We start from the raw sequence: 28,000 nt of genomic DNA on the forward strand, positions 1-28,000 counted from the left end.
TAAAAAGAAGCTCCGCCTCGCACGGCTGAAAAAGCCTGTCACGTGATCAGAGTTAATTGAATCTAGGCTCGCACAGAAACACTAAAACATTGTATCACATATAAATAAAACATAGCATAGTAAGCGAGATGTCAACATGGAAAAGGAAATGGGTATCATACATAGTTTTTCAAATCGTTTCTTGACGAACATGCATCTTAAATGTCCCGAAGCGGGACATGAAGTATACAATGTTGTCAAAGAAGAAACAGAAAAAAGAAAAGAACATCAAGTGCACAAAATATGAAATAAGGCAGTATGGTAATATGGACTATACACTTGCTGAAATCAGATCTACATAGGATACAGTAAGTGTTAAATGACAATTTTATCAGTAACATAAGATGATATCTTGTCTGGCATTAAGGCCCTTAGGTGTCCTGCTTTCTAGTGAAAAATTCCGAAAGGACTCCCTATTCAATAATTTTCTCTGATGGTCGTCCCCTCTCCTCGGGCGGTTAACCCTTTCAATAGCCTGCCATGTGAACCCTGTGCATTCTTTGTTATGCGAGTCCCTAAAATGACGTGAGACACATTGAATGAGTTACTCGTAATGTCGGACAAGTGTCGGTGTTATCTGATCTTTAGTGGACCTGTGGTACCGCCCACCTATTGGACCCTGCATAAGGTACATGAGATGACATATATGACATATGTAGTATTACAATTAATGTAAGATTTCACTGGGTGTTGTTGTCCCGTGGAATAAGAAAAAACTTAGTTACCCTGTGTAATATACGAGCACATCTTGCAGACACGGTGCCCGCATTTGTGGGTGCCCAGATATGCAAGCCAAGGAGGGGTTTTGTCTATCCTGTTTTGATATAGACTTGGAGACAACTGGTTTCCTAGAGTGGGAGCCCTTTTTGGAATAAATCTAACTCCATCCTTTACAAGATTATACAGGTCTGGATCTCGCGCAAGAATGGGGAGATTTCTCTTATATGTGATGCAATGTTTTAGTGTTTCTGTGCGAGCCTAGATTCAATTAACTCCGATCACGTGACAGGCTTTTTCAGCCGTGCGAGGCGGAGCTTCTTGGATGCGGCTCCTTCAAATAGTAAGTCCATGTGTATTTTTATTAGACCTTTATAAAGGCACTGCTGTGTCGAAACGCGTCGGTCTGTGACGCTTGCTGTGATGTTCCCTATGGGAGTTTTTAACCTTTGAAAAATAAAGAAGTGATTTTACCTCCAACCGCATTGTGCTGGACTCGTGGCTATATGCTCTTCTATGCCATTTGTGCAGTCGTGCTCCAGACCGGTCCGTGCACTGAAGGAGGGGAGGTGTTGTCCACAATTTGTGGTGAGAGCCGGGATCAGGGGTACTTGTTACCTGCTGCATTTTCTTGTGTAATAAAACATAACATTTATTAAGAGTCTTTCAACGGATTTTCTGTCAATTCTTTGTGTGCACTCAATACATGTGTTTCAAATCCCAGCGGCAGCATCACCTTTTATCTGTGGGCTGTGTGTGATAGACCTGTTAGCTTTCAATGGATCTGTATTATTATCCACATAGTCTCTATTCAAGGGCTCACTATTAGGGGACTTCAGATTGGGGGTTCCCCCATAGTAGGGAGGATTAAACTATATCTCATACAGTAGAAATAAATAATTGATGTTGAGTTATCCATTATTGTACGAATGTTTAGGCACTGTGCCCTGTAAAGGCTAGTCCTGGGTGTTGTTCCTGCTTCCTGAAAATTGTGAGCTATCAGGTTGATCTTGGCGTTAGAGATATTTATCCGGAGCTAACAAACATCACACATGTTTTTCTTTGCACTGCATCCCACCTCAGATTTCTCTAGATGTGACAATTACTCTGTGCCTGCTTTGACATTGCTCAGTTTTCGATTAGTTTTAATAGAATAATTTCCTTTTCTGCCAATTTCTTAAATCATTTGTCTTGAGACATAAAGTTTGCCTAAAATCTTTTTTAAAGTTGAAACTTCCTTTTAATTGAGAATAATCAAATACATGATTCAAGCTAATGTCAGCCCAGTGTTTCTATACACATTCAGCTCATACAGGATTAGAGACTTGCTGTAAGGATTTGTTATAATAGGCCGCAAAGATCAGGAAGCTTGGGAGGGAATAAAGCTGATTACCTGCTAAAAAGACTAGCACAATGTTTACATTGCAGCTTATAGTACAACAGAACCCTATAGAATTAAAGGGATTAAAGAAGTGGTCTTCTACTATGGGAGCAAAAAGTGGGCTGTGAATGACATTATCCATTTTCCTTATCTACAAAATCATACCTTTGAGAAAATGGAATTAAAAGAAATGTGAACCACAGTTGGATCCCATTTACTGCAGGGGTATAAAAGGAATAAGGAAGAGGCTGTGTCTTCAATTACTCTTTGCTTTGTAAGTTATGAGACTATGGGGCATTGTTAGGATTAAAGGTTTTGCCGTAGGGAAATGTTCTACTTGTTCAGAACAAACCTATAAACTCTCTTCTGAACAAAGATTTGGGTTCTTTACACCAAGGATTATTTGGTAAAATGTACTTCTAGATTCAAATATTTACAGTGCTAAATGGAAATTCCATTTAAAAAAAAATTTGTTTATAGAATAAGAAATGATACAGTTATAGAAATAGTAAAACACATCGGAGACGCAAGGAGAACCATGCTAGATCTGCCTCTACACATGCTGACCGCTGCATGTGTCAAGATGCATTTGTTCTCTTCTGCAGTTAACTATTAACCTTTTACAATTAAAGGGATTTTGATCTGAAGATACTAAAATACTAATCTGTCTGAGAGCAAAACTGTTCTAATTGCTCATGGGAACCAATCAGAGCTCTGATTTTCGTTTTCCCACAGATGTTTATAAAATTAAAGCTAAGCTCTGATTGGTTTCCATGAGCAACTGGAGGACCATTTTCCCAAGGGTGGTGGGGAAACTGCACCTCTATCGCAACTTTTAGGTGACAAGAGCCTTGTCAAAGAATACATTGCAGAGAAAGGTAAAAAAAACTTTGGCACTGTATGTACTATGCTCTGTGGGTACTGGGGGAGTGCTAAAAATGGGTAGCATATGGGTAGCATATCAAAAAGCATCATCATAGCAATGTACACAGGGATTCTCCATGGAGTCTCATGCAGGTTCTGATTAGATCCAGTGCCATGGACAACATGTCAAATAAACGTGACTTGTAAAATCATGGTAGTTCCCAGTAGCATGTGAGAGTTTCTTACTGTTTTTTAGAAGCAACATAGCACATACTGACAAATGTTCTCAGAAATTTTGCAAATCTATTTACAGCAATCAGTTTGTGAGATTATTATTGTTCTCTCTCATATGCTACATGACCACCTTTTTATTGGAAAATCTTGCCCTTGATCCAGTATGGCAGCTTTCATGATGGCAGTCATGTTTCTAACCTAGCTTAAAATATATACCCTCTTACCCATTATATGCTGGGATATTCAGAAATGTAATTGTCCCTTTAGTTTCTGCAATAAAAAAGGTGTCCAGGGACTTTTAACTCACCCTGTATTATCCCGTGGACTCCTGTGGAATTTAATCTACTATTGCTGTAAAGTAAAGTAGGTCATATGATTTATTTAGGAATGCTAGTAAATGTGCGGAATTTATGAGGATATTATGAGGATGCCTCAGCATCTCCCAAAGATGGAAGGAAATCTTGGAAAATTCCAATATCAGATTCTGCCAAGCTAGCGCTAGGCAACTTGTGATTCTGTACGCTGGAAAAGCCAAGTTCAGCTTCTATAATTTCCCTGGTGGCACTCTTTAACAGTTTAAGAAGGATTTGTGCATTAAATCCGGACTGGATCATAGAACTTGTCCTTGAAATAATGTATGTAATTTCTGAGGGCTGCTATGCCATACAGTTTTTTACAGTGCAGTGTTCCTCACAATATCTGCCACAAATGCAGAAAATACTTAGTAGAAAACTATAGGATGATCTGCAATTTATGAAAACTGACAATCTCCGGGCTTGAGTTGTCTAATTTCTTTATTCCCCAGTGTGGACAAAAAGGAGGTAGTTTAAGGCTTTAAGGTAAATCCAGAAATGTTGGAAACTTAGAAAAAAAAATAACAGATTGTCTGTTTGATGGAAATCATATTTATTGTGGACATATTATAGTTTTATTTTTGCTCACTTTCAACATATTTATATTTTTGCAGTAAATATCAAAAATTGCAGAAGATTATGAAGCTCTGGTAAGTTCTCCTACTTTGCATACCACCATTAACTTTCTTTCTGTAATGCTTTATTCAAATGGCTTCTATGTAGCTTGCATTGACGGCCAGCCATGCATTATTAACCACTTCAAAGGTGTCATGTAGTATACCTGTATGATAAAATGGCATTCTTATTGAATTCTATGCTATTGAATTTGCTATTTTGGTGTATTTTTCTGTAATGTGCACACTTGAAAAGGTTATCCAAGTTAAGGTGCTTGAGTCACCAGACGTGGCCATTACCCATTGCAGTGAGCCCTACCTGGTTAACAAATAAGAGAAATATCTTTTAAAAATAGTGCCTGTGACAATGTTGTCTAGCTTGCTATGCTGTGTATAGATAATTCAGACATGACTGCCCTGCTGGCTTGTACTTTCAGTTATAATTATCCAACTACTTAAAAAAAAAAGACAACAGTAATCAAAAACGACATTCATACTTCTTAAAGTCTGTGATAAGAGCAATCATATTATATTACATCAGGCTGGTGGTTCTGTGATCTATAGAGGCGCAGTTATAGGCAGGTAAATACATAGTTGGGACTGTAAGCATGTACTTACCTCTGCAATCCCTCCCGGTGTCCCGCACCTCCGGCTCTCTGGGCCACGCCCACTCGTCCCTTTATCTCAGCATCTGATACAGAGCTGAAAATGGTGTCGGGTGGACATGGTTGATCAACTTGGAGCTTCCATGCCCTTGTAAACAGTGCACGGCTTGGAGAGGAGGCAACACGAGACATCTGGAGGGTCCGCAGACGTAAGTACAAGTTTATTTTTTTATTTTTCAGGAGGGGCTATAGCAGCTATGTCTAGCCATATATCTGTTTTCATAGCTCTCGGATAACCCCTTTAAAGTTTGAAGAAGTCAAGATTTTCATTTTAAGGCAAAATCTCCCAGCCCTGTTTTGTAGTGTCTGTATGTATTTTTATTATATATTATATAAAGATTTGTTTTTCTCTTATCAGAACTTCATCTTGAATTGGCTGTTTTCATTTTCCTCTGTAGAGCTCAACGCATATGTTGAATAAATCATTATAAATGATATCTGCAGTACAAGCTCAATACGGCTGAAGTAACAATGTACTTATCATAATACAGTAAAGCTAAAGTGTTTTATGTTCTAGTGCATTGTTAGAGCATATTAGACTTTATAATAAATTGGGAACGGTAGTAGAAAATGTTTGTAATACACTGTGAACAGAAATTCCACAGTCAATCTCTAGAAATCATAAAGTTATTTATAAATTAAGGTCAATCATTCATATTGAGGCAAATATTACAACATGTTTTGTCTTATGTATAGAGTCTTATTCTACAGAGCAGAGTAGAACACCTTTAGACTGTCATCATGTTCTACTATACCCTTATTCGAGAATATGCAATAAAAAACTGTATATGACAACATTTAACAGTATATGGAGTTCTTTTACCTCCATGTTATGAAGCTGCTAATTGTTTCAGTGCCTCTGTAAACCTGTTTCCAAAATTCCACCTCATTAGTTTCTGAATGTCTCTATATTCATCCAATCCATCAAAATTGAACATGTAAGAACTCAAATATTATGGTTTAATAAAAGGGTTTTTACAGCAGTAATTGTATGCAAATGAAAAATTGTGTATATATCTTTCACAATATGTTATATACTGCAATATGTGGACATTTACTGTACTGATGTGGCTTCTATTCATAGCTCTCTAGTGACACCTAGTGTCAAAAGTCTAAAATGTTTGATCAGTGTAAATGATGCTAGATTCATTTGTGAATAACACTTCATCAATGTTCAGCATTCAAATCAATTAGAATGCAAGTTTTTCTTAGAGATTTAAAGTAGTATTCTTTTGTATGTTACAGTTTCGGAGACATGCTTTCCTATACTTTGACAGCATTTGTTGAATTGATGGATCACGGGATTGTATCCTGGGATACCTTTTCTGTGGCATTTATTAAAAAGGTGAGAATATATCTGTAATTTGAAAACTACTCTTTGACTTTTGTCATGTCCCATTTGCCCAGAATCTCAAAAATACAGTAATATGATTTATTCATGTATTTATTATTTCTTTATGATTATATGTATTATAATCAAGTACTATTGCAGATTATTCAATATGAAAGCCCAAAACCTGTAGTTATGCCTTTCTTTTATTATATGAAAAGCTTACATTGGTAGATTCTCAGAAATTTAAGTGTAATTATTATGTACAATTATTGTAGTGCCACTCCTGACTTAAAGGGAACCTGTCACAAGATTTTACCCCTACAACCACCCTCATATAAGGTATGAAATGTCTTTTTTAGAAACTCTGTGAATCACCTCCGACAGAACCAGAAATACAGACCATTAAAAAGCCTAATGTGATCTGAAAGATGGGATTCTTATCTTTAACATGACACCATGGGGGACATTTATTAGGTCTTCTATGTGGTTAAAGTTCACAGGCTGCTGTGCAAGTCACAGCCGCCCCACCAAATACATCAGGAGGCTGGAGCAAGAGGGCTGTGGCACTTATCGTATGCCAACACAACACCCCCCATGTTTCTATGTTCCATAAAACTGAAGATAAGGCTGTCTGAGTGACACTCTTTCTGTCACCTCCAAACATCAGGCAACATATGGCTCTTCTTTTCTTTGGTGGAGGTTTTTTTGGGCTAAAGGGGCATGATTGCATAGGAAAGAGGGAATTGGAGGGTAGTAGTTTAATGGAGTAAAATCTGCTGACAGGTTCCCTTTAATAGATGATTGTTTAGTGTTTTTTTTTTATTTTAATGCTTGAGCACCTTTATTGGGATTTCATAGAAATGTTATACCAGTGTAGCTGTAGATTTCACTAGTATCTGGACATGATGAAAATATACGGTAAGTCCTTGCTTACAGATTCTAAATTTTTTTTTCAGAAAACAATTTCTCAAAATGTAATAAAGGCTTCAGGGGGCCATTTGGCAAGAGGGATGTTTGTTGCTGATGTCAACCTCAGGGAGCCATTCTGCTCATATCTTTGTCTTACATATCATATAGAAGACTTATTCTTTTTTACTATTGTAATCGTGTTTGTATATTACTGGTTGGCATTTATATAATTACTTTCTGTGAAAAGGATATCATAAAAAACCTAGGTGTTAAAATTAGACCAGTAAAACACCCTTATATCCTTCCAGCAAACATAGTGTAGTTTACCTAAGGAAATAGTTTTATGCCCCAGTACTATGCAAGGTGTATCGTTGCTACATGTTCCCGTAAACTAATTATTAACATCCGAGAAGTTTGTCAGCCTGTACTGTACGCTGTACTTGCACTTTTACTCACCAGCTTAGAACTGCTGAGAGAAGTGAGTGAGGTTATCCTAGAAAATGCATTGCCAGCATCTTGCCATTTGGCGTTACTGGAAATGAAATACAGAAAGTGACACCTATTTTTGATAAAATGCCCTTGCCTATAGCAGGTGTAGATTTAGTTTTCTGTTTCTAGGGCAGCCAGATTGATTAAAAGGAGTGCACCTGCATCTTGTTACAACACAATTTAGTTTAAAACTAATATTATGAAAGCTAAGCCTTTATAAATCTCCCACATAATCTTTATAAAAATTACAAACAGAGCAACAGCTGGAAGCTACAGTATAAAATCTTCTCAGTGCCGTGCTGTAAGAAAATGCAGCTTAAAACAATTAGTAAATGCTGAAGTGCCCGTGAGGGTAAAATCTTCACGTTATAATCAATAAAACGTGTTGGCAGTGAACCTAACAATGCTTCATATATTCAGTCCAGTCCAGCAATGTTAGTTTAAAGAGAATAAATATATTGATGTTTCTTCCTCATTACAGTATACCTTCTGCTGTTTTTGTTTATTGCTTTTACAATATATACAGGGGGTCATTCCTATATAGCAGTGATGGCGAACCTTTAAGAGACCGAGTGCCCAAACTGCAAACCAAAGGCGACGATTCTATTGCAAGCAATTTAGCCCCATAGTGCCACAATACCACTATACAAGAGACAAATAACACTGTGACATCATGAGGCCACCATTACAACCACATAAATAGCATAAACACCATTATCAGAGGTCGCACTAACATTTTTCCAGAAGGGTAAAAATACTCCTCTCACCATTTTTGAGGAGTATTTTTACCCGAGGAGGAGTATGAAAATTTTGGTAATACGCCGTTCACACTACGCTCACACTGCACACACAGCACACACTCCACTCACACTTTGCACACTCCACTCACACTGCGCACACTCCACTCACACTGCGCACACTCCACTCACACTGCGCACACTCCACTCACACTGCGCACACTCCACTACGCTCACACTCCACTCACACTGCGCACGCTCCACTACGCTCACACTGCGCACACAGCACACACTCCACTCCGCTCACACTGCTCACACAGCACACACTCCACACCACTACACTCACACAGCACACACTCCGCTCACACTGCTCACACAGCATACACTCCACTACACTCACACAGCACACACTCCACTCCACTCACACAGCACACACTCCACTCCACTCACACAGCACACACTCCACTCCACTACACTCACACAGCACACACTCCACTCCACTCACACAGCACACACTCCACTCCACTACACTCACACAGCACACACTCCACTACACTCAAACAGCACACACTCCACTCCACTACACTCACACAGCACACACTCCACTCCACTCCACTACACACACTACACTCCACTCCACTACACACAGCACACACTCCACTCCACTCCACTCACACAGCACACACTCCACTCCACTACACTCACACAGCACACACTCCACTCCACTACACTCACACAGCACACACTCCACTCCACTACACTACACACACTACACTCCACTCCACTACACACACTCCACTCCACTCACACAGCACACACTCCACTCCACTCCACTCACACAGCACACACTCCACTCCACTCCACTCACACAGCACACACTCCACTCCACTCCACTCACACAGCACACACTCCACTCCACTCCACTCACACAGCACACACTCCACTACACTACACTCACACAGCACACACTCCACTACACTACACTCACACAGCACACACTCCACTCCACTCACACAGCACACACTCCACTCCACTACACTCACACAGCACACACTCCACTCCACTACACTCACACAGCACACACTCCACTCCACTACACTCACACAGCACACACTCCACTACGCTCACACTGCGCACACTCCACTACGCTCACACTCCACTCACACTGCGCACACTCCACTACGCTCACACTGCGCACACAGCACACACTCCACTCCGCTCACACTGCTCACACAGCACACACTCCACACCACTACACTCACACAGCACACACTCCGCTCACACTGCTCACACAGCACACACTCCACTACACTCACACAGCACACACTCCACTCCACTCACACAGCACACACTCCACTCCACTCACACAGCACACACTCCACTCCACTACACTCACACAGCACACACTCCACTCCACTCACACAGCACACACTCCACTCCACTACACTCACACAGCACACACTCCACTCCACTACACTCACACAGCACACACTCCACTCCACTCCACTACACTCACACAGCACACACTCCACTCCACTACACTACACACACTCCACTCCACTCCACTACACACACTCCACTCCACTCACACAGCACACACTCCACTCCACTCCACTCACACAGCACACACTCCACTCCACTCACACAGCACACACTCCACTCCACTCACACAGCACACACTCCACTCCACTCCACTCACACAGCACACACTCCACTACACTACACTCACACAGCACACACTCCACTACACTACACTCACACAGCACACACTCCACTACACTCACACAGCACACACTCCACTCCACTACACTCACACAGCACACACTCCACTCCACTACACTCACACAGCACACACTCCACTCCACTCACACAGCACACACTCCACTCCACTCACACTGCGCACACTCCACTACGCTCACACTCCACTCACACTGCGCACACTCCACTACGCTCACACTGCGTACACAGCACACACTCCACTCCGCTCACACTGCTCACACAGCACACACTCCACACCACTACACTCACACAGCACACACTCCGCTCACACTGCTCACACAGCACACACTCCACTCCACTCACACAGCACACACTCCACTCCACTCACACAGCACACACTCCACTCCACTACACTCACACAGCACACACTCCACTCCACTACACTCACACAGCACACACTCCACTCCACTACACTCACACAGCACACACTCCACTCCACTACACTACACACACTACACTCCACTCCACTACACACACTCCACTCCACTCCACTCACACAGCACACACTCCACTCCACTCCACTCCACTCACACAGCACACACTCCACTCCACTCCACTCACACAGCACACACTCCACTCCACTCACACAGCACACACTCCACTCCACTCCACTCACACAGCACACACTCCACTCCACTACACTCACACAGCACACACTCCACTCCACTACACTCACACAGCACACACTCCACTACACTCACACAGCACACACTCCACTCCACTACACTCACACAGCACACACTCCACTCCACTACACTCACACAGCACACACTCCACTCCACTACACTCACACAGCACACACTCCACTCCACTCACACAGCACACACTCCACTCCACTCCACTCACACAGCACACACTCCACTCCACTCACACAGCACACACTCCACTACACTCACACAGCACACACTCCACTACACTACACTCACACAGCACACACTCCACTCCACTACACTCACACAGCACACACTCCACTACACTCACACAGCACACACTCCACTCCACTACACTCACACAGCACACACTCCACTCCACTACACTCACACAGCACACACTCCACTCCACTACACTACACTCACACAGCACACACTCCACTCCACTACACTCACACAGCACACACTCCACTCCACTACACTCACACAGCACACACTCCACCCCACTACACTCACACAGCACACACTCCACCCCACTACACTCACACAGCACACACTCCACCCCACTACACTCACACAGCACACACTCCACCCCACTACACTCACACAGCACACACTCCACTCCACTACACTCACACAGCACACACTCCACTCCACTACACTCACACAGCACACACTCCACTCCACTACACTCACACAGCACACACTACACTCCACTACACTCACACAGCACACACTCCACTCCACTACACTCACACAGCACACACTCCACTCCACTACACTCACACAGCACACACTCCACTACACACACTACACTCCACTACACTCCACTCACACAGCACACACTCCACTCCACTCCACTCACACAGCACACACTCCACTCCACTCCACTCACACAGCACACACTCCACTCCACTACACTCACACAGCACACACTCCACTCCACTCACACAGCACACACTCCACTCCACTCACACAGCACACACTCCACTCCACTACACTCACACAGCACACACTCCACTCCACTACACTCACACAGCACACACTCCACTCCACTACACTACACTCACACAGCACACACTCCACTACACTCACACAGCACACACTCCACTCCACTCCACTACACTCACACAGCACACACTCCACTCCACTACACTCACACAGCACACACTCCACTCCACTACACTCACACAGCACACACTCACACCAGCATAGACAGACACACATCGAGGGCCTTACTAAGTGCAGCAGCCGCGGCCACTTACTAAGTGCAGCAGTGACGTCGGAGCACAGGAGCAGGCCGGAGGCATGGGCACCGGGACCCCGCAGGCATCGGGAACCCGCAGGCAGCGGGCACCGGGACCCCGCGGGCACCGGGACCCCGCAGGCATCAGGACCCCGCGACTCTGCAGGCAGCAGGGCGGGGACAAGCAGGCATCGGGACCCCGCGACTCTGCAGGCAGCAGGGCGGGGACAAGCAGGAATCGGGACCCCGTGACTCTGCAGGCAGCAGGGTGGGCCAAGCGCGAACGAGCAGGCAGCAGTAGGCAGGGGTAGGTATCATTGATGAGACTGGGGAGATGGTACGCTTGCCAGCAGAGAGGGCTCTGCGTGCCCTAGGTTCGCCATCACTGCTATATAGCATCCATGCTAGTCTTTTCCTCCAACTTGGGCTTTCTCTCATTAATGCATGTTTTCTCACTTCTAGTAGCTAAAGGGTTCCAGCTTTCTCAGAGTTCACTGCATCCCAAATGCCTTATAACGGGGCTCTATTTAGAAGTTTAAGGAAAAATGGGCAAAAAATATAGTTCCAACAAAGAAAAAAGGTTCCCCTTAGTATTGCTCTTTGAACTTTGTTGCAATTAAAAGGTATATCACATAAAATGTTTTTCAATCATAGCTCCTAAACGTATTCACCATCTGCCAAATTAGGGGATATGACTAGTTGGTAAATAGGAAAAACCAAAAGGTTAAGGTAGGTGAGAAAAAAATGCTACAAAGTAACAAATCAAAATTAAAACAAATCAATATTTGGTTTTTGCATATTTTTAGCCTTTAAAACTGTTTCAATCCTCCTATTTATACTTGCACACAGTTTGTGAAGAAACTCTGCAGGGAAGTTATTCTAAACGTTAGTTTTTCTGTTTTGTTGAGATGAGGTCTCTTGTAGGACTCTTTGTTTTACTTCATGCTGAAAATGGTTTTAAATTACATTATTACAACATTTTTTATTTATTTTTTAAATTTATTTACATTAGTTTTCCAGAATTGCCTTAAAAGTTGATTTAGTCACTGTGTTATGGTGCTAATGGATTCAATATATAGAACGTGTCATTACGTTCACTTCTACCTTGTTTAATTAATTGTGGGATTAAAAGAAATTTACTCTTATGGAAGCTTCAGGATTTACTAATTGTTTCAATTTGTGGGTTTTATGAGACAATCTGACTAAATCTTTTACTTTCTCAGATTGCAAGCTTTGTGAACAAGTCTGGGATGGATACCTCAATTTTACAGCGGTCTCTAGCTATTCTTGAATCCATGGTGTTGAACAGTCATGATCTGTATCAGAAGGTTGCTCAGGAAATCTCAATTGGACAGTTAATTCCACACCTTCAAGGGTAAACAGACATCTTTTCACTGTCCTCTTATAGACACTAATGTCGAGTTTAACACAAGTGGCTCATCCTTTTCTACTGTTAAACAAGTTTTATTTCATTCATTTTTATGGTATTTCCATATGCCATATAAGTCTGATTGGTAGAGTCTTCAATGTTAAGATTGATACTGAAAAAGGGGAGCAGAAAAAATATTAAATTGTATTTCTATGCAATAAAGCTAATAACTTTATACATAAGATTGGCTTAATGAGCAGGACACTCTTTCTTCTGCACCATAATATTTTTTTATTATTTGAGGTTTACCACAAGTAGACAACAATAGAAGAGCTAGATCTAAATGTACTTTTCTTGTAAGCTCGTATGTTCACATTTCTTCTTTATTTTGACCCAAGGACAGATCAAGAGATTCAGACTTACGCTATTGCTGTGATCAATGCACTGTTCCTCAAAGCCCCAGACGTAGCAAGACAGGTATGTATCTACAGCTACATGCAGGAATGGGAACTGATATAATTGGTTAGGAAAGTGAGAATAAGACTTGCTTTTTACCTATACACAAAGAAAAGTTTCTAAGTCTTAATTCATAAAATTACTAATTTACAAAGCGAAGCAGAGTTGATACAGAACAAAGAAATCTAATGGCTAACTAAATAGCACAAAGGGGAGAGTTATCAATGCTTAAACGCCAGTTTAATCTACCACTGACATCCATAGTAAAAGCATCAGTATTGCAGGGTATTTTAATGAACAAACAATCAAATGATTGCTTGTCCATGTTAAATAGTGGGACATGTAAAATAAAAGTAAAGATAGTTTTTGTTTTTTTTTTGTTTTTTTAAAAGTTTTAAGATAAAAATAAAGTAATAAATAATAAAAAAAAGCCCAAGAGCCCCGTTACATATTACACTTGCATAGAAGATAAAAACAAGTGAAACTCGCCATACAAACCCTACATATGTAGCATCACCACGTCCGTAGTGACCCATACAAAAACAAAAGGCTTAATGTAACAAATTTTGACTAGATCGTCACAATCTGGTGTGTTTGTAGTCAGTTTACATCCCTTCCCTCCCCTTCCTTGGTTGAAGTTGATAGACATGTCTTTTTCCAACTTTACTATGTAACTATGTTTGTAAACACAGACATACACAGGTCATATACACAAACCAATAAAAATAAAATCCTAAATGAAACAACACCTTAAAGATCATCTACCATAAGGATTATGGATTATAAACCAAGTACACTTACATGCTGGTGTGTTCCCCCTTTGTCAGGATTCGCTCTTCTTTAAGCTCTTTATTTTTATGTTTTTATGAAAAAAAAGTCTTCAAAATGAGCCTGACGGGCTCCATGCTCTATAGAAGTTTATGGAGCCTGGAGACCCTTAGGCTCATTTGCATAGTTTTTAAAGCATATTTTCTTAAATATCGAGGGCATAAGAAGTTAAAGGAAGAGAAGCTCCTGATAAAGGGGCAGACACCAGCACGTAAGTGTATTTGGTTTATAATCCATGATCCTGGTGGTTGATTTCCTTTAATTTCAGTATTCTTATCTTCATGCATAAGGCAGCCAGATACTGATATACACTTTGGACAGTATTGTTTATCTATGGAAGATGTAAGCTATGAAATAATATACACTGCTCCTCTCTCTTTATTGCTGCCTTTGACTGTAACCCTCAGCATTATATTGAAGACCGCATTGACATTCTTGATTTTCCTCTAAGTGTGAGTCTCCTAAATGAGATTGATTTTGAATTTTGCACATGCATGTTTGTCTTCATGATATGTGAGTGTTTTGTGTCATTTTTTATGTCTGTAAGAGATTTATCTCTTCAGTGTGACACGTTTCTCATTTATTTCAACTTTATTTACATATCTTTTAAAATGTAGCTTGGTAAATCATTCTGTTATAGTACTCAACACTTTTACTGTAAGGTGTTTTTATAATGCTCAGACCTTTATTTTTTGAGACTGGACTCAAAATCTCTAGTTTCTAGGTTGGTAAAATTCCTTTAAGTAGGTGAGTGGATTATGATAAAATTCACCTTTTGATTTACCCGTTTTGTGGAGTTCTGTATGCAACTACATGAATTCATGTTATTTTTCTGTGGCTTGCACCCCAAAACTGCTTGTGCAAGCTTCTTTGTACTTTTTCCATATATATATATGAGCTGTGAGCTCAGGGAACCTGTCAACAGGGACCTCATTTTCACTAAAGACAGGTTACAGAAGCCCATCACACTGTATTGAAAATATAGCTTTCTGCTTTCTCTGAGCATTTACATTACAATGTAATTGTGTGTTATAACTTACCTTCTTGCACCATGACAAAATCCTCTGTGTTGTCTTGTCTGTCCTGCAAACTTCTTAGATCTCAGCTTCTACCTTTGTGCTCCCACACAGAGTATTCTGTCAGGATGCAAGGTTAGTTATAACAAACAATTAAATTGTAATGCAAATGCTTAGAGAAAGCAGAAAGGCATACTTGTAATGCAACTGTAAAGGGCTTTTTCAACCTGTCTTAAGGGAAAACAAGGTACCTGGTGACAGGTTCCCTTAAACTCACTTTGTTCCTCATTGGCAGGTCTCTTTCTACAGATTCTGCTATGTGGAACACTGAGAGAGAGCTCTGTTATATCATTGGCCACTTCATGTCATGTGACCAGGTTGATGCCATCCAAAGTGTTGTTATATTTTCACAGTCTACCCTAATTATGTATCTGATCACATGAAATCACAGCATGTCTCCATGGAGGCATGGGGGGAGTATAAGTCCATGGAGGCATGTTGTGAACATGCCATATTACTGCCATGTGATCATACATACATAGGGTAGACATTGGAAATGTAACTGGGTAAAGCACCTCACATGACATCTCCCTGGTCACATGACATGCTAAGAAGAGGCCTGGGACATGCTAAGAAGAGGCCTGGGACAAGCCCCCTCTGATGCCAGGTAATATAAGATAAAGTTGATTTATGGGGATTTAAGGAAAACTGTTTTTTAGCTAAAGGAAGTGTGTTAGTTAAAAGGGAACCTGTCACTAGCTGCATGTGTAAAAATTTGGTGACAGGTTTCCTTCAAAGGGCAACTCCAGTACATTCCGAAATGTCTAAAAACAGCCATCAATGTCTAAAAAGAAAACATGATATCAAACAATTACAGTAAGTGCACACTTAAAAGTTCAACATTTTTACATACCGGTTTTGCATGGCATATTTTGTAGTTTAATAGTTTTTACCTTTTACACATTGATCAGTACTACAATATAGTACTGTAGTACTATAGTAATGTAATATAGGTGCCATGCTACAAATTATATATAATATTTATAGATTATTTTTCCCCTTCTCAACAGGAAATGGCAAATATATTAACACAGAAGCAGCTGCGATCTATTATTCTTACAGTAAGTATTGTCACTAATTTAAAGGAATTTTCTGCTCAACATTTCAGCATAGTAAAAGGCGAGACCCCTAATTTTACCACCAAAAACTGGGAAAACCTATTGACTCGAGTATAAGCCGAGGGTGGGAAATGCATTGATCACAACCCCCCCCCCCCCAGAATATAGCCAGCCTTCCCTCAGTAGTATATAGCCAGCCTTCCCTCAGTAGTATATTGCCAGCATGCCCCCTGTAGTATACAGCCAACCTGCCCCCTGTAGTATACAGCCAACCTGCCCCCTGTAGTATACAGCCAACCTGCCCCCTGTAGTATACAGCCAACCTGCCCCCTGTAGTATACAGCCAACCTGCCCCCTGTAGTATACAGCCAACCTGCCCCCTGTAGTATACAGCCAACCTGCCCCCTGTAGTATACAGCCAACCTGCCCCCTGTAGTATACAGCCAACCTGCCCCCTGTAGTATACAGCCAACCTGCCCCCTGTAGTATACAGCTAACCTGCCCCCTGTAGTATACAGCCAGCCCAGCCTGCCCCCTGTAGTATACAGCCAGCCCAGCCTGCCCCCTGTAGTATACAGCCAGCCCAGCCTGCCCCCTGCAGTATACAGCCAGCCCAGCCAGCCCCCTGTAGTATACAGCCAGCCCAGCCAGCCCCCTGTAGTATACAGCCAGCCCAGCCTGCCCCCTGTAGTATACAGCCAGCCCCCTGTAGTATACAGCCAGCCCAGCCTGCCCCCTGTAGTATACAGCCAGCCCAGCCTGCCCCCTGTAGTATACAGCCAGCCCAGCCTGCCCCCAGTAGTATACAGCCAGCCCAGCCTGCCCCCTGTAGTATACAGCCCGCCCAGCCTGCCCCCTGCAGTATACAGCCAGCCCAGCCAGCCCCCTGTAGTATACAGCCAGCCCAGCCTGCCCCCTGTAGTATACAGCCAGCCCAGCCTGCCCCCTGTAGTATACAGCCAGCCCAGCCTGCCCCCAGTAGTATACAGCCAGCCCAGCCTGCCCCCAGTAGTATACAGCCAGCCCAGCCTGCCCCCTGTAGTATACAGCCCGCCCAGCCTGCCCCCAGTAGTATACAGCCAGCCCAGCCTGCGCCCTGTAGTATACAGCCACCCCAGCCTGCGCCCTGTAGTATACAGCCAGCCCAGCTTGCGCCCTGTAGTATACAGCCAGCCCAGCCTGCCCCCTGTAGTATACAGCCAGCCCAGCTTTCCCCCTGTAGTATACAGCCAGCCCAGCCTGCCCCCAGTAGTATACAGCCAGCCCAGCCTGCCCCCAGTAGTATACAGCCAGCCCAGCCTGCCCCCAGTAGTATACAGCCAGCCCAGCCTGCCCCCAGTAGTATACAGCCAGCCCAGCCTGCCCCCAGTAGTATACAGCCAGCCCAGCCTGCCAACAGTAGTATACAGCCAGCCCAGCCTGCCCCCTGTAGTATACAGCCAGCCCAGCCTGCCCCCTGTAGTATACAGCCAGCCCAGCCTGCCCCCTGCAGTATACAGCCAGCCCAGCCAGCCCCCTGTAGTATACAGCCAGCCCAGCCAGCCCCCTGTAGTATACAGCCAGCCCAGCCTGCCCCCTGTAGTATACAGCCAGCCCCCTGTAGTATACAGCCAGCCCAGCCTGCCCCCTGTAGTATACAGCCAGCCCAGCCTGCCCCCTGTAGTATACAGCCAGCCCAGCCTGCCCCCAGTAGTATACAGCCAGCCCAGCCTGCCCCCTGTAGTATACAGCCCGCCCAGCCTGCCCCCTGCAGTATACAGCCAGCCCAGCCAGCCCCCTGTAGTATACAGCCAGCCCAGCCTGCCCCCTGTAGTATACAGCCAGCCCAGCCTGCCCCCTGTAGTATACAGCCAGCCCAGCCTGCCCCCAGTAGTATACAGCCAGCCCAGCCTGCCCCCAGTAGTATACAGCCAGCCCAGCCTGCCCCCTGTAGTATACAGCCCGCCCAGCCTGCCCCCAGTAGTATACAGCCAGCCCAGCCTGCGCCCTGTAGTATACAGCCACCCCAGCCTGCGCCCTGTAGTATACAGCCAGCCCAGCTTGCGCCCTGTAGTATACAGCCAGCCCAGCCTGCCCCCTGTAGTATACAGCCAGCCCAGCTTTCCCCCTGTAGTATACAGCCAGCCCAGCCTGCCCCCAGTAGTATACAGCCAGCCCAGCCTGCCCCCAGTAGTATACAGCCAGCCCAGCCTGCCCCCAGTAGTATACAGCCAGCCCAGCCTGCCCCCAGTAGTATACAGCCAGCCCAGCCTGCCCCCAGTAGTATACAGCCAGCCCAGCCTGCCAACAGTAGTATACAGCCAGCCCAGCCTGCCCCCAGTAGATTACAGCCAGCCCAGCCTGCCCCCAGTAGTATACAGCCAGCCCAGCCTGCCCCCAGTAGTATACAGCCAGCCCAGCATTAAAGAAATCCAAAAAACTTATATACTCACCCTCCGGTGGCCCCAATGCGCAGCGCTGCTCCCCCGATGTCAGCGTGGGTCCTTTTCTGTCTTCCGTGCCTCTCTTCTGTCTTCGGTAACAAGCTGCAGGGCGTGGCCAAGTTCTTCCCGGCCAGCAGGCGCATAGTATGACACGGCCTCTGCTGACGTCATACTATGTGCCGGCTGTGAAGAAAAATGGCCGCGCCCTGCAGGATGTTGCCGAAGACAGAAGAGGACCCACGCTGACATCGGGGGAGCAGCGCTGCGCATTGTGGGCCGGCGGAGGGTGAGTATATAAGTTTTTTTTTTTTTTTAGTGCTGGGCTGGCTGCATTGACTCGTGTTTAAGCCGAAAAATGTGCTGAAAACCTCGGCTTATACACGAGTATATATACGGTACGTCCCCATAGACTGCAGTAGTAGTGTGACGGTGCTCTATATTTCTCCATGTGTGCGGGCCATGGGGAGCTGTTCTGCAGCGCATGGCAGCTACGGTCGGACGGGCATACGGATGTGTGAATGTACCCTTTGTCTGCAAAACCGATCCTTGCATTGTCTGTACATTGTCCATTTTGTTAGATCTGCTAAACAAAAACCCTAGAATTTTGGCAAATTATGTCATTATCTTTTCCCAAGAGTCATATTTCTATGCTACTTGTAAACAGATCCACTAGTACAAATAGTGTCATCTGTGCACACGGCCAATAATAATTGCTGGTCTAGTTCTACAACCTCCACATGGAACTGTGGAATACACATTCGTATACAGGCACTCCCCTACTTAAGGACACCCAACTTACAGACGACTCCTATGAAGCCTATTGTATAGATAAAAGGGCAGCACTTTGAGGACACTTCCCTGTGCTCCAAGTCTAGATACCATCCGGTAATATAAACACATTTTGTTACAGTCCTGCTGCTATGCAGAACATATAGCGGTTGCACAGATGTCCAGGGATTCTACCTGTCAGTGTCTACAGTTGGGGAAAGATGCATATAGGCTTCCTTTAGTCAGTTTATTAGCTCATTCTCCCTTATAGTACTTTATTTTTTCTTTACAGCATGTCATTAGATCACAGACTGCCATTAATAATGAGATGGCACACCAGTTGTATGTACTTCAAGTGCTAAACTTCAACTTACTGGAAGATCGGATGATGACCAAGATGGATCCTCAGGACCAAGTAAGTGAATTGAACTGTTTAGCCATATTAGTATGCAGCTGATGTACCAGTCACCAGCATTAACCCCATTAAACTACTAGCACCCTCAGTTGGGTATAAAATGTATTTTCTAGCATTGCATTTTATGTAAAAATGTAAAATCTCACCCGTTTACCTGTAAAAAAAAAAAAATTATTCCCCCCAAAGCATTATGGTGACTACTGATGCCTTTACACTTGCTCTGTGATGGATATGTAGTAATTTCTAGCATTTTCTGTGTTGTCACTTCTGTTATACCTGCAGGATATAAATGTAGTAAAGCGATCAGGACTAAAAATATGTGAAAAGTAGTTTTATGTACTAGCGGTATATGTTTTCCCCGGGAAAAAAAAATGAAATGAATCCATGAAATGGATAGAAAGGCTGTGTTTTGTTAGCTCTGCATCCCTTAAACTAGATGAAAAATGGTCAGGGAAAAAAAACCTGTGGTAAACCCATAATAAAACAAGTCCTCAGGCAGACGTTGTTGATATAATAACAAAAAAGGATTTCTCTGAGGGTTGGAAAACGGTAATATAAATGTGTCAAACCTGCTTGTCATCATCTTACTGCTAGTATTGTTTAAAGCTGTAACACTACACAAAATAAAGCTCTGGTGCCGTTTCTGGAGCTTACACATATTTTTAATTCTGTTATAATTGTTTGTATGTGTGAATTACTTGCACAAATTGATACTTTTCTTTAAAGGTTGAGTAAATCTGATTACCGATAACATCCAAGTAATACCTTGATGTTTATAGCATGAATTAACAGATATACAGTTATCGATTATAGTATAACATATTGTTTCTGACTTACAACGCCCTAGTGAAATATACTTTCATGTAATTGCTGTCATTCTCTGTCATCCAGGCCCAGAGGGATATTATATTTGAACTACGTAGGATTGCATTTGATGTAGAACCAGACCAAAACAACCTTGGCGGCAGCATTGAAAAACGGAAATCTATGTACACCAGGGACTATAAGAAGCTCGGGTTTACTGTGAGTATTTTCTGTAATTTTTTTATCTATAACCTTTGTATTTACCTAATGTGCAGAATCAGTTAACCCTGATATTTGCTTGCCATATTTGAGATGATATAATGCTCTGAAGGCAGAAGATGGCCTTTTTCCCCAAGTTGGGATCTACACAGATATCATAGTCCTCCATAGCAAAGGTTGGTCCCACCACCCACAGGGACCTTTGACAAATGTATTTAACATTTTCTAAACAAATCGCGCAAGCCGCCTGTTTCGGGCAGGTGGAGATGAGAGGGATACATGGTGAGTGCAGGGTGCAGATCTCTCACCAGTGCAATGTACATGCACTCTATTAGCATATTAAATACATATCTTATTTTGGCTTAGTCTAAAACACTAAAAGGGTATTACATTTTTGCATAAAACCTCTAAAGGGTCAGTATTTTGGAATTAACAGAAGGTAAAGTTATATTTACCTTTTATGAACAGCATTTCTGGCTTCAGTGGCGACCATCCAGTCCTAGCTGCTTATTACTGTTGGACCAGCGATGAGATCAGCTACATTTTGCATGTGAAGTCTGGGTCAGTCTCTGGTTTATAAAAATGACCACTGAAATCAGGGATTGGACTAGAGATCACTTGAACCCCTACCGCTGTGGAACTTCATCTAATTGCATTTCTCAGAGGCCTGTCTTGTCCAGATCCCCATTACTTCTTGTATGACGTTTTAGACCCAGATTAACGCTTTTTCACCATTTTGCAATCTAAAAAAACATACAAAATTTTATATAAATTTGGTAACTCTCACAAGGAATAAAGGGGATGTATCATTTGGACCATTTTTTAAATTGAATTTTTATTGGTAATTCTACAGCATTTACAAATTTTCCCTGTTGCAACTAAGAAAACTTTGGCTTTTGGAATGTGAGAAGTGAAAAAATGAAAGTTAAAAATTTTTTAAAAAGCATGTTGGGTTTTTTTTTTTTTTTTTTTTTTAAACCAAGCATCAATTAAACTGAATGATGAAACTGCCTAATGACAGCCACAAGTAATGGAAGGGACATGTTGCATAGTAGTTTTCATATCTATATTTGAACCCAAATATTGACTAAGCTCCCTAAAGTGGAAGCTGTACGAAAGTGCTCTAATGTTACATAGGGAAAACAGGAGGGCTTGGGTTCTGGGATGTTGTGTTTTTTTTACAATGGATTGGTGTGCCACTTTTACTTGGTCATTTCAATATAGAGTGAGCTTTTTCAAAGATAATCACATAGTATGCCTAGTGAGATGCAGGTATTTTCTGTTGTTCACATGCCTCCAGATTGCATATTTTAAATTTTTACTTACAGTTTTCCAGCAGGCCATTTTTCCTTATTTTGCAATGGTTGTACTGAAGCGTTCCCTCCACTGTTTCCATTTCAGTAACCCAGATTCTACTTCATGGGTCATGGTTCCCTTGCTTTTGCAGGTTTGGGGTCCCAGATTTCACTCTCCATTATGACATTTTGTACACTTCTGATTGTACCATCTTTGTTGTAAAGCCACAAATATAAACAACCAAGCATGAACTTGTTCTTTCCCATTTCTAAGTTATAAAATGGATTTAGTTGTGTTGCACTGTAGCAATGTGTAGGTTATAAGAAAGACAATATCAAGCTCTTGGATTTATGTGACAGTCAGTGGTTTCAACAGATTTCACACCCTGAAAGGCCCTCCGGTAAAGCATTTTCATAGTACAAAAGCACAAGCCATTTATCAGAACCCTTGAGTGACATTTTCCTGTGCTTTTGTTAAACCAACCATTTTTCATGGAGACTCCAGCAACGCATGTCACAGAGAAGCGCTTTTGTAGGAAAATAAAAGCGTCATGGTTTATGGGACAGCTGGAAAATTGGCTATGCTGGGGTACATTGCCAGCTGGATTGAGAAAGTGGCACCAGTTGATTTGGCTGTAGAAATCTCTCCAGCAGAGTCTGAACAGCTGAATATCTCATGGGCTCATTCGCCTGTAAACAAGATGAATGTTTATATCTCTGATTTATTGCACTATGGAAACATTTAATCTTGTGCAGATTCTACCATTGGATGGTTTTTAGATCCAGTTTGTGAAGTTTGTTTGCATTTAAAATGAGATTGAAACCTCCTATGATGACTTTAGTTTTCAGTTTCTCACTTCCAAAATGGATAAAACATGAACTCATTCTTCTCCCATACCTGAACTAGAAGTCTCTAAGTAGTTTTTTTTTATTAATTTCAGAGCCACCATCAGTAGTTAGTGTTAGGGTTTGTTGCTCTCCCGGACCACAGCCCGGGCCAAAGCTCGCAACCTGATGGAGAAGGGGAGGAGGGTTGGCACTTTAAAGAAAATGTACCATATAAAATTGGCTGGAGGGCGGTGGAGGCTGGAATGCGGATGCTTATGTGGAGTATCTAAATTGATTATTCCTGATTCATATATTATACATTGTTACACTTTTATTATTTTCTTCATGTATACTGCTGATGTGAGGAGGAAAGTGCTGATCTTGCGACACAAAACGTTTTTTAAATTCCGTGTTTTTTCCAAATCCATCGGGTTGTCCAACGGCCAAGCCCCCATTTCTGTCACGTGAAAGCTGATCGTGTGCGCCAAAATCCCAAGGCAATTCGGTGCAAATTGGAAATATTCTGAAAACCCAATGAAAGTGTGCAATTCTGACCTTTAGTAAATGAGCCCCTATGTGAACACACTGCTATTTAAATTGCCAGCCCTCATGATATTCTGACTTGCTTACAGAATTGCAGGATTTCTGTAAGAAAGTCACATGATCATGGGGATGGGACTTCGGCACCACATGATCGTGAGGGCTGGCAATTGAAATAGCAGTGTGTTTGCATAGTCTTATCACAGTGTATGAAAGTATTCTTTAAAGGGTAGGAACAATTTAGCAAGTAATGGCTTATCCACATAGTAGTTGATAAGTTGCTTATTAGCGGCTGTCTGACACTCATCACTCCAGAGAACGGGGTCCTGTTTTCCTGTGGGTAGTTGATAACTTGTGAACTGGGTGAGGCCTCTTATGGTATTACGTTTTTCAATAATTTCTATTTGAAATTATGTACATTTATATTAGTACTTAAAAAGTGCTGGTATATTGTAGTTCCAAACATTGTTATTGTTTTTAGAGGCAGTGAGTGGGATCCTAATCCTGCTGATCAATAATTAGTGGCTTTATAATGGAGCTTCTCATACTCTCCTGTAAAAGTGGTGAAATCTATTGTAGAACACCAGGGTGCAGCAAACACTTACTTTCCACTCAAACTGTTGTGTACAAATGTTGAAAATAAAATAGAATGTAATTGCCAATTGCATGTTATTCTTTAGTAATATTTATGAGTGAAATATAAGTTTAAAAAGCTGGTTGCCTTATAAAATTCATGCTTGCTGTTTTAATATATTTTCAGATTCAAATAGTAAAATTATTGTTGTGGTATTTACCACTGGCTTTAGTGGCTACTGTAAAAGTTCTATCTGCCCTTTGTTATTTATCTGCAAAAAGCCTAATTTTGGAACGCACCATAGAATTGTGTTTGCTACATGCCATTTAAAACATTAAGTGTGTCCTCTCTTCGTTTTTCTCTCCTTTGATTGGATGTTAACAAAAAGAAGTGTGATTTAAGGCTGTCCTTCTAATAATGTTCAATTGAAAATCTGAGATACCGAAGCCAAAAATGTTAATTTCTCCCTTGAAATATTCATTGTCCTATTGATTCTGCCCTTGGAAACCTGCACAGGTCAGACTATTTAATATATGTCTCTCTTGGGTCTTGTCTAGCTATGTGCTTACCATTTTTCATGTGGTCTCACAGGCCAGTAGCCAAATTAGGTGTGTCATACTGTAGGGATGAACTTCTAACTGCACTAGTGAATCTTGGCAGAACAATGCTTTGGTACAGAAGTATTGAATTTTAAGTGGTATGGAATATAAATCACGTTGGACAAAAAGTGACAATTATATCATAAAACACTATAATTCTTATAAATTATCTTAATAATTGACCTGAAATTGATGTAGTCTACTATACTATACTAGTCTTCTAATACTATATTAGTCTTCTATTATATGTTATAGAACAAAAAAATGCCTGTCAAACAGTTTTGCATCAGCTTATTATAGTAATAAATTACCTTTTTACATGTTTAATAAAACCCCCAGTTTCAGTGCAAGGCTTTCACCCTTTGAGCAATCTAGATTACCAGTCCGGAAAGACCAATGGTTTGTAGGAACGTCTGTGTTCACCAGCTCTGAGAGGTTACTTCCAGAAGCATCCCATATGTATGGGATATTTATATCCAAACACATTGGGGCAGATTTATCAAGTGTCTGAAAGTCAGAATATTTCCAGTTGCCCACAGCAACCAATCACAGCTCCCCTTTAAAATATTCATGAGCTCTGGTTAAATGAAAGCTGAGTTGTGATTGGTTGCCATGGGCAACTGGAAATATTCTGACTTTCAGACACTTGATAAATCTGCCCCATTGTAATGATCTTGTAGTTGTCTTTCTGGATTTTAGAACTTATAGTGGTTTAATAAGTTCAGATCCTACTCTGTAGCCAAGGGATGGTGACAGCATTGGGTCTGACACCCACTGAAGGAATAACAAGAGCCTTTGCCTGGTGGTGTGAGTAGTAGTTGGTAATATCAGTACAAGATGATGCATTAAAAGAAGGGTCAATAATACGAAACAACCATGTGCTATACCAAAATAATAATCTTTATTCCACTAAATATGAACAACAGATGTGTAATATACACCAAACCAAAAACCAATAAAAACATTTGAAAAGGAAAAATCCTCTATACAAAAACCCAAGGGAGGGTAGGGCACATGATAAGGCCCACCAACACAACACCTCCCTACCCAGCCCCAAACCCTAAGCCTGTCCAGCTACAGAATAATGAAAAACGACCGATGGATATACAACATAGTAACAGATAGTCAAGAGAAATGAGTAATTAATATAATTACCAAGCAGGCCGGACAGACTGGGAAGGGGCTGGGAGAGCCCCACGCGTATCGCCACTCACAGTGGCTTCCTCAAGGGTAACTGGTGTATGGGAGTAACCAGATATATATATACCTGTGTGGATATGATGAATGGTAACAGGTGTGGAGCACCATGATGGTGTGGTAATGCTCAGCATCATCCCCGGTATAGTGCGCATGCGTGCACGTGATGCCCGAGTCACATGACATAGTCATGTGACCAAGATGGAAGCGCCCATCGCTGTATTTAATGCAATGTGTGTGTGGTGTGCTACTAATTCACCATGTAAAACGTAATACAGGTAAACGCTTCAAAAATTAAATGTGGAATATGACAGTGCCTACATTCTCCAGTATATTAATCCCCCATATCGGGAGAGTGAGAAAAGAAAAAGTTAAGGTAAAAGAAAAAACTGCCGCGTAAAAGAAAAGATATACATGTGGAAAATGTGCATGACATTTGTAGAACATATGCGTGTAAAAATATATATGAACATAGGGGAGCCCTATACACGGAAAAAGGGTTTTTTTATGTTATGTTATTTCATATTATGTATATCCCTTAATTTAAACTTTAAATTTTAAATTTCATATTATAAAAAAGTGTGCATTAAAACATAGATAAAATCTGGCACTCCACAAACAAACATACATACATGGGCCCATGTACACACATACACACATGGATGACAGACACACGAAAAACCAACCACCCAGATGTTTAGTTATACACAGTAAGCAATATATATATATCAGTGAATTGCAAAAATGCTGCAAGCAAATACAAAAATGGAGGTAGTAGGGAAGACCTTGGCGGGCCACTCAAAAAGACCCGAAACAATGGTAGATGCACAATCAGTCGTAAGGAGCGTCAAAGGCAAGCAGGGGTGAACCTAGCCTTTCTGCTGCCTGAGGCGAGCTATAAAAAGACGCCCCCCCCCCATATATGTAATATATCAAGGAGTTTCAAGACCAGACACAATCACATTGGTTTAATTTGAAAATAAAGCAATGCAAAATACATAGAGCATCCCACCGTGTACTATATAATAATCACAGCGAGCTACCACAAAGAACAAAATACATACAACAATCCGCCATATAATATAAAATCAATCCATCATGCCACCATATATTATAAAATACATCCGGCGCTCCCCATGTAATATATAATAGGTCCAGTGTGCCGCCATATACCATATAATACATACAGCCTGACGCTATATGCCATATAATACATACAGCGTGCCGCCACATACCATATAATACATACAGCTTGCCACCATATACCATATAATACATACAGCGTGCCGCCATATACCATATAATACATACAGCGTGCCCCCATATACCATATAATACATACAGCGTGCCCCCATATACCATATAATACATACAGTGTGCCCCCATATACCATATAATACATACAGCGTGCCCCCATATACCATATAATACATACAGCGTGCCGCCATATACCATATAATACATACAGTGTGCCGCCATATACCATATAATACATACAGCGTGCCGCCATATACCATATAATACATACAGCGTGCCACCAT

General features: G+C 42.0%; 1 protein-coding gene across 2 annotated transcripts in view; it reads left to right on the top strand.

Moving 5' to 3' along the window:
* ELMO1 (engulfment and cell motility 1) overlaps nt 1–28,000 on the top strand; it is a 222,522-nt gene that overhangs the window by 67,111 nt on the left and 127,411 nt on the right. Inside the window, exons 7-14 of one of the 2 annotated variants that reach the window (XM_072153299.1) lie at nt 4,203–4,238; nt 6,113–6,212; nt 13,234–13,385; nt 13,778–13,856; nt 15,071–15,115; nt 16,750–16,800; nt 20,281–20,403; nt 21,295–21,426. In XM_072153299.1, coding sequence (XP_072009400.1) covers nt 4,203–4,238; nt 6,113–6,212; nt 13,234–13,385; nt 13,778–13,856; nt 15,071–15,115; nt 16,750–16,800; nt 20,281–20,403; nt 21,295–21,426 — 718 coding nt within the window. The remainder of the gene's footprint in view (nt 1–4,202; nt 4,239–6,112; nt 6,213–13,233; nt 13,386–13,777; nt 13,857–15,070; nt 15,116–16,749; nt 16,801–20,280; nt 20,404–21,294; nt 21,427–28,000) is intronic. The other variant, XM_072153300.1, reaches the window with a different exon arrangement.

The sequence above is a fragment of the Engystomops pustulosus genome, chromosome 5, assembly GCF_040894005.1.
Source record: "Engystomops pustulosus chromosome 5, aEngPut4.maternal, whole genome shotgun sequence".
In the NCBI taxonomy this organism is placed as follows: Eukaryota; Metazoa; Chordata; class Amphibia; order Anura; family Leptodactylidae; genus Engystomops; species Engystomops pustulosus.